At 30.7% G+C, this 8,410-nt stretch overlaps 1 protein-coding gene across 1 annotated transcript in view; it reads right to left on the bottom strand.

The window, feature by feature from the left end:
- Positions 1 to 639: 639 nt before the first annotated feature.
- Positions 640 to 8,410, bottom strand: part of LOC119667865 (probable G-protein coupled receptor B0563.6) — a 22,523-nt gene continuing 14,752 nt past the window's right edge. Inside the window, exons 3-7 of the mRNA XM_038077204.1 lie at positions 1,812 to 1,961; positions 1,649 to 1,742; positions 1,431 to 1,584; positions 1,058 to 1,253; positions 640 to 941 (exon numbers count right to left, since the gene is read on the bottom strand). Coding sequence (XP_037933132.1) covers positions 808 to 941; positions 1,058 to 1,253; positions 1,431 to 1,584; positions 1,649 to 1,742; positions 1,812 to 1,961 — 728 coding nt within the window. The 3' untranslated portion in view covers positions 640 to 807. The remainder of the gene's footprint in view (positions 942 to 1,057; positions 1,254 to 1,430; positions 1,585 to 1,648; positions 1,743 to 1,811; positions 1,962 to 8,410) is intronic.

The following is an 8,410-nucleotide window of genomic DNA, read 5'->3' as shown; positions in this document are numbered from 1 at the left end:
GACTTTTTTCTTGCTGATTATTTTTGGTGGCAAATTGATAATGAGCATATCTACATTTTTTTTAAAGTGAGGCACCACCAAGGAGTACCAAAACATTGTAAAAATATGAAATTGGCAATACTGATGTGACACTCTACATAATATGCATTTTCGTCATAGCCCGACCGTGACGCTTTACATAACATGTCCCTTAGTGCCAAGTTTAAGAGAGTATTATAGACACATCAAATTTGAAATTGTCTTTGCTGTCAATTTAAATTACAAAATTGAGATTGAAATAAAGAGAACAATTCTAATTTAAATTTGGTCACGTTGACGTGGTTTATGTGTGTTGTCATGTTGGTCAAAGCAGTGTTGCTCAATAATATGTCTCAAAATTTGTGCCTATTAGAAGGGTAGTGAATTAGGAGTGGAGGTATATATTCTTGTATGGATATTTAAGCGTTTTTAGAGAAAAATAAATATCCTTTATATCTAGGCTTTAAAGAACGTGTCAAAATTATATGAACAGTATGAAATTGACAATCAGTGTTCTACTCTGCTGAAATCTAATAAACCCGTACATAGTCTTTATTTCAATTTTTCTTGTAAAAATACACCTGAATCGTTCTATATCCTCTGAGTAATCAATATGTGTATTACTTAAAAGTAGAAATTCAAAGTTGTGTCCTGGCAAACTTAAAATATTTCCAAAAATTTCAAGCTGTCACAGCATAAAATCCATCTACATGGCATACAGTATGTTGAATACTAACTACATACATATATGCAAATGCAATTTCCGTTTAATAGAAAATACAAAAATGACTATAAAGCCCACAACTTTTGGCCCATATAACTACTCACCTGAAATGAAAAACTTGGTAAAACTTCAGATGCAATTGTCATGTGCAAAATGGCCATTGGCGAAACACATAACAGAAATAAAATAGATGTACTTCCTGTGAAATACAAATGAGAATAAAAGACAGCATAAATACAAAATAAAATAAAATATTTTAAATTGCTGCTTGACTGTAGCATTTGTGTGCATTATTAAGCTATGTGTAAATGTTACCTAAAAGTAAAAATAGTCTTCGTTCTTCTGCGAATTTACGTGGATCATCATCCTTAATGTAGGTGGAACGCGTTAGTATCATTTTACGTCGCTTTTCGCAAGTTTGACGATACACCATCATAATACGCAAATTGAGGCCCGCAATCAGAACGGTGGGAATCAATTTAAATATCACCTCCAGCATAACTTTGTAAACCTAAATTTGAGGAAATTGGAAATTTATAAAGCGAACAGGCAAATTACAAGTTCAACTGTAATTATTATTATCATTGCGAATAGCAGAAGAAATTCGATTTGTGTATGTGTGTTTGTATATATATGACTGTTTGTGTGTATGTATGCATGTTAATGTAATCTATATACTTAAACTTACTGAATAGAAAATAGTTCGAAGGAATGCATTATTATCCCGACGAAAATATACTAAATTGCCATCTGCCTGCAGCTCACATTTGATGAGTTCACCGCGAAACACGCTTGGCATATAAATGATAAAGGTGACCAGCGTTGTTAAAAATACAATCAGACTACGATAGGAGATAGATAATACATTAAAAAGTTTTCTGAAAAGCTATGAAAGCTTTTACTAACCCTGGTGGTCCCATCACAGGACGTGTAAAACTTGGATGACACACGGACACATAACGCTCAATTGTAAGCACCAAAAGCATCATAACACCAACACCTGTCAAAATGTCGAAACAAAACTTTATTGCGTTAACTCTTCATACGAAGCTTTTAGTGAAAAGCTTACCTAAACAGCCATTGCCTAAAAATAATTCTAAGTGTGCTGTGTAGAAAGCTGGACCAAACTCTTCCCATTGTCCTCTGTCCTTGTGCACAAGCATTCGTATACCAAAAGGAATAGCAAAAACTATTGCAAGTAACGCTGCTGTAGAATATGCTGAAAATATGTGAAGAAAATTGGAATATTATTATTTAAAAAATATATAATAAGATATAGCTTTATCTAAAATATGAAGTTTATATGCGGTAACTTTTACTTAACGAAAATGAAAATCTATAAGTACAAACTTCTTTGCTTCAAAATGAAGGAAAGTATTATAGCTTTTATACCAGACTCACTCTGTAAGATATATGTTGTGCGGCTTTAAAAGAGCTTTTATAAGTTTTCAAGGTTTTTTATAGTAGCTAATTTGAAGTGGAATATAGCTTTTGATTATGCATTTTATACCAATCGAATAAAAGCTGTATGGAAAAGGATTTGCTGAAAAATACATAATCTAGTACGTTTAGAAGTTTAAAGAGTTAGGCTTTTTTGTGCCGGAAGTTAAACTATATAAAAGCTTTCGTTGTCAACTATTAAAGCTTTATGGTTCATGATTTTAACTTGACTTTGCAGAGTAAATATTTTAACATTCACTTTACCTTGTGAGTGAATTGCAGTGTTTTAAAAGTGTAATAGTTTATAAGGAAAATATTACGAACGATAGATTTATTTATTATTATACTGCATTGCAATATATACAATATATTATTTTATATAATAATATAATATATTATTATATACTATATATACATTGTATATATAATAACAACATATCATTTTATTATAAACAGAAACTAGAGTAAAACTATATATATACAAATAATAATTAGGATCACTTTTGGATAACATAGCAACGCTAACAATTTAGATGGGTTAGATAAACACTAATTTATACCACACAGCTTTAATCAAACTTAAGACTCTTTTAAGAATAACAAGATGTAGTAAAATGTCGATATATTGATATTTAATACTGCCGTTTTAAAATCAGTGCGATTTAATAGCTCCAGATAAACAAATTTTGAAATAAATTGTTAGACATTAATTCCTTAGTCCCTTGTTTATTAACGTGGGTAACTATATTTCATACGGTATTGGTAGTAAATAGATTATATAAAACAAATTAACAAAAACTAAGCAAACCGTTAATATCCTCAATAAAATATGGCTATATCCAAGAATATTTTTTTGCAAAAAATTTTAAATAATAACAACAATACTACAGTTCTTTATAGCAATGGAAGCTGGAGTAGGTATAACCGATAGGCCCAAATTCTATTAACTGCTGCCTTAATCTTATCTTACAAGTAAATTTTTTTTTTCACATTCTGCTTAGCGCTAAAGAAGACATCACTAATAAACTCTTCATCATTACATTCTAAGCAACAGTAGATTGGGATGCTCACTCATAAAATTAAAAAGAAACACTGCAGTAAAGCTGCGATCTTATACATAGTAATGGAATTGAGTTATATATATAACTTTTATATAAATTTCATATATATATTTATTTATTTTCATTTTCACTTAACAAAAACGCATGGATTCGGTTATCACAGGTAATAACATTTTCTGAAACAATGTCCTTGATACAGAATGTGTATAAATTATTCCATTAACAAACAAAACAAAAACCATTCTCAAATTAATTAGAAACGTAAAACATTTGGTTTCGCCTTTTTATCTATTTTTCCATGTTTTATTTACCTTTCCAGCAATTCGTTAGTGGTTGCCACATTTGAAAGATACAACTTTCAGCTACAACATACAACAACTTGTTGAGACAATATGTTGAATATAAAATAATATGTTTGCTAAGATACTTTTGCTACTAATATTTCATTAGAATGTAACTGATATTAAATTTAAAGATTTCTGTAATTAACTTATGTATCACTGTTAACTCAAAACCTTATAATATTTTATATAAGAAAATATTCCACACAGTGATAATCATCCGAGTAAAGATAAAATTGTTTGCATTTTCGGAATTACAAGCATTTGATATATCTGCTCACACAATTCAGTGAAATTTAATCATAGATATGCATAATTTATTGCCAAACAATAAAAATAAATTTGCTTACACCTACGTACTTAATTGGAGCATTACATCATAGTTGCGGGAAGCACCTATGTATACACATACTTACTCGTCTCATTCCTTCTAAGCTCAGCTCCATTCAAGAGCATACAAGCATACATGGCAAAAAGGTTCAAGGAATCTTGTAACGAAATTCGCTTTAATTGAAAAACTTTGGGCCTTTTGTGCTGCTATCATTAATTATACATAGTTCAACTATTAGAATGCGTTCCACTGCGACACTCTCTACTTGCGTAGTTTTGCAAATAAGTCTTTCGATTCTACGATTTTTTAGTTTACTCCTTGCGTTAGGCAACATTTTGCACTTGATTGATGTTGCTACCACAATCTGAGGCAATTAAATGGGATGTACGAAAAAGGCACCAGCACATCGCGCTTAAGTGTCAGCACAAATCTTCTCATCTACACATAGTACGAGATATAAACTTCCAATTTTTTGTAGAATTTTTTTTTTCTTGTACCGAATATTTTGGTTTGATATGGTTTGGTTACAGCATATTTTCCTCGTGCAGGTGTGCAAAATGCGGGCGTAAAAATAGACAAAAATTGAATGAATTTGAATGTGGCACAATGTCGTAGAAAGCACAAAACCGAACGGGAACACCACACAAAATTCATGCATAAAATTTCCATCTGACAACAAATTTAAATTAAATTTCAAATTAAGATTATTACACACATAGCCACCTAAAACGTTCGCTTTTTCTCCATAGTAAGTTTTGCACAGTGCTTCGATGTGTCATGATGTCAACCTCCCACCTATGACTATTCTTAGTTGCAGAAGAAAACTGCATTGAGTGCATGTGTATTAAGGGAAAACGAAAGGATACAGTTTTATCTTGTAATACTGAAAACAAAAAAAGGCGAAATATAAAATATATGTGGAAAATCGTAGCGCCTTGAAGTTTATATTATTTCTTGCAGAACAATATAAGCTGCTTGTATTTTTAACACAATCCAGAGTTCTATTCATATTATTAATAGTAAACATTGTTTTTATTGCAACCAAATATCGCCTTTAATAATATCAGTGTTATGCAGTAATGTCACAATAGACTCGTGAATTGTACATCAATTGATCAACCAGATTGTCTGCTATCATTACCCAAGCTCACTTTATCTCTTTATTTATAATAACAAAAAAGCGATTATACGGATGTCCCTTATACTAGAATCGTTTGTGAAATTCCTCTTCCATTTACTTTTATTCTTTTTTTATTAAACGTTATAAGCTAATTATATTGTAACTATACATATGACCCAGCGCTATACTTAATGATGATTTTGGTAGCACCCTCTGTTATACAAAATATTGAAAATATACATATGGCAGAACAAACTTATACTAAAATAACATAATTTACTATGAATAACAAACTAAAATAACTACTTGAGAGAAGGTAGCTTTATAAACGTTTAATAAAGAATTCATAAGGAAATATGTCATATAACATTGGAATAAAACCCCAAAGACAGTCACCGATTCGACAGAACGAAATTCAAATTCGTAGAATTATCAATGAGCTACAATACAATATAACAAAAATACAGACTATTGGAAATTTTATGAAAATATTGCAAATGGAATATGGCATAATATATATATATATATTGCCAGAAGAAACTCTGCCTTTGGGTAAAAATCCCGCAAGCCTGAATTACGGATCATACCTAAATCAGCTTTGGAAAAATGTATAAAATGTTGAGGCAAGTGGTAATATAGCTACATTGCATTCGAGAATGAATAAATTTAAGTTGATTGATGATTTTTGATTTAATAACTTTGGTTTTTTTTGCACTAAACGTATACTTGAGCTCAGTAGAATATATGCTCGTTTAGATCTCTTGTTTAATCAATCTTGTTGCAGAGGATGATTGTGAAGAGAACGACGCCTCACATCTATTTGTGCATGCACGGCGCTGATTAATTAATGAAGGAGGCGATTTATTTTGAGGATTTTGTCCTACGAAAATCCTAGACGATCACGATCACCCTCTACACGATCATCCTCTAAAGAGCATAAGAGCATATTAGAATTTATTACAGTCCTAGGAGGTTTTTAAACCATTTATATTCTTATACGGTAACACAATGGGCTGATAGAGTTAAGCTGCATTTTGTGCTTGCATTAATGCCCGAGTCCCACCCTTCTCACTGACTAATTTGTGTATTCCTCATAAGCTTCGTGATTATTCGATGACTGATCTACGATCTGCGTACCGCCCCGTGCGACTAGAGATTAGATAGTTCTAAGTAGGGTGAATTTAGTGATGTACAAAATTTCATATGTAGTGTGACATTTTCAGTATGTAATTAATTTTTTTAATAAATGATACTAAGCATCATTACTTCATTTTTCCGACTATGAAGAAGAATTATTTTCGGCTGCGTATGCATAATTCCTCATATAAGGATATTCATAGAAACATTTCATCTGCATAGTTAATTTTATTTTATTAACAAAAGAGCTTGAAATTTTAAAAAGTGCTGTATGCAAAAATACAGAATTCGTCCTTGCAACCGCTAATGCTGCAAATGCAGCTGAAGTAAACTAAAGTGAACAGAGCATTGAGGAAAGCTGAATAATGCAAATATTCGCATTAAGTTTTGCAACAAAGTGAAAATTCATTGCCAACAAAATAAAGTGGCGCTTAATTAACGCCCACTTACATTGCAAATATTTTAATAAAAATTACAACGAAAGAGAGGGAGTGAATTTTATTGAAAAAATTGTACCGAAAAAGGATTTTTTGCGCTTAAAAATAAGTAAAAGTTGCTGAAGGACATGAAATAGCGTTAAGTGCAAACAAAAAAATTTGCACAATTGATCAGCGTTGAAATCCGTGAGGACGAAATGGTCAGCTAGCTTTGTATGCACGAATAAATGCACAAAGGATATATTACAGCCAAAAAAACAACGAGTGAAAGGAGTAAAATGGCACTACATGTAAGAGTAAACATTCGTAGTTACACACACAAACAGTGACACAAAATAGTAAAGGCGTGAATTTAAAGATGAAACTCAATTTAGAATAGAAAATATTTTAAATGAGTTTCCAGAGGCAGCCCTCCCAGCTCAGTCGAGCTCAGCACGGTGGCTTGCGTGGAGAATAATTTATTGTGACAATTTATTACCTTTAAGTTGGTGCTCATTTTTTATATTTTCACACGTATTTTTTACTTTTTCAAATCGATTTCAAATGCTATCAAGATACGTGCTATTTGTAAATAATACGCAGCACAGCTGAGTTCGAGCAAATAAAAAAGAAATTTGCTACTCTAGGATAATTTATTAGCAACTCAGGATGTCCTTTGCGCAGAAGGAAGCGTCATCTTGTGGGTAAATATCATTGACGTTTTTAATGATGATGATCAGAAGATGAAATATATCACACAAAATAATTAATGTTCTTCTAATTTTATCAACTTACTCAACTTAATGATATTTTATAGCTTTTTATATCAATAAATTCGATTTTATTTACTGGAATTTTTTATGGAAAGTTAGGGTTTACTCTTTTTATAAAGATATTTTAATCTATTAAATCTATTTGAATCTATATTAAATTTATGTGTGCAAAAATTTCGAACAAAAAAAGGAACAAAATCTCTTGATAGTGTTGAATCATTATTTAAAAACTACATTAAAGCCTAAAGTGATTCTTCGATATTCTTGGAATCTCTCTGTATATTCAAAAAACTTTTAAGGTAATTAAAAAACTTTTTATACAACTAAATGAAATCTAATGGATGTAATATGAGAGAGGATAAATTGTTAATTTTTATGTTATATATATACCACTGTTAAACTGTAAAAGTTCTCAGTAACTATGCAATTACCATAGTTTATTGTTACATAGATATATATGAAGAAGGTAAAGTGCCGTACTTTGTCTGGCCAACAATACTGCTTGTTCCGGCTTTGCAGGTTAACTTTCTGTGATAGTATTTAAAATCGATATTAAAAAGTTAAGAATACAGTTTATGTGTGACATATATAGAATTTAAATACTAAATATAAAACAATTGAATTGTGGAAAATATTGTAATAGCGGTTACATAAAGAACTGAATACAAGAACACATAACATGTTCAGGGAAGTTTTTGAACTAATAATACTTTTGAAGTAATACTTTGAAGTTTTTCTGCATTTTACGAAGATAACTTGAGATGCAGCTCTAAGAAACGATACTGAAAATATGAAAACGATCTGGACATTAGTCAGATGAATCAAAACTCCAAAAAGTGGAGTGAAAAATGTATAATATATAAATATAAATGTATAATAAAGTTAGCAACCATCATAGCCTCTCGAACTATGAAGCTATATGTAACAAGTTCGGGGAAGTTTATAAACTAGTAAGACTTTAGAGGTAATACTTTAAAGTTCTTCTGCATTTTACGAAGATAAGTTTAAATATAGCTCTCGGAAACGATACTGAAAATATGAAAATGATC

Source organism: Teleopsis dalmanni, chromosome 1 (assembly GCF_002237135.1).
Source record: "Teleopsis dalmanni isolate 2A chromosome 1, ASM223713v2, whole genome shotgun sequence".
In the NCBI taxonomy this organism is placed as follows: Eukaryota; Metazoa; Arthropoda; class Insecta; order Diptera; family Diopsidae; genus Teleopsis; species Teleopsis dalmanni.
The sequence above is the reverse complement of the archived record's forward strand: the minus strand, read 5'-3'. Positions and strand labels throughout refer to the sequence as shown.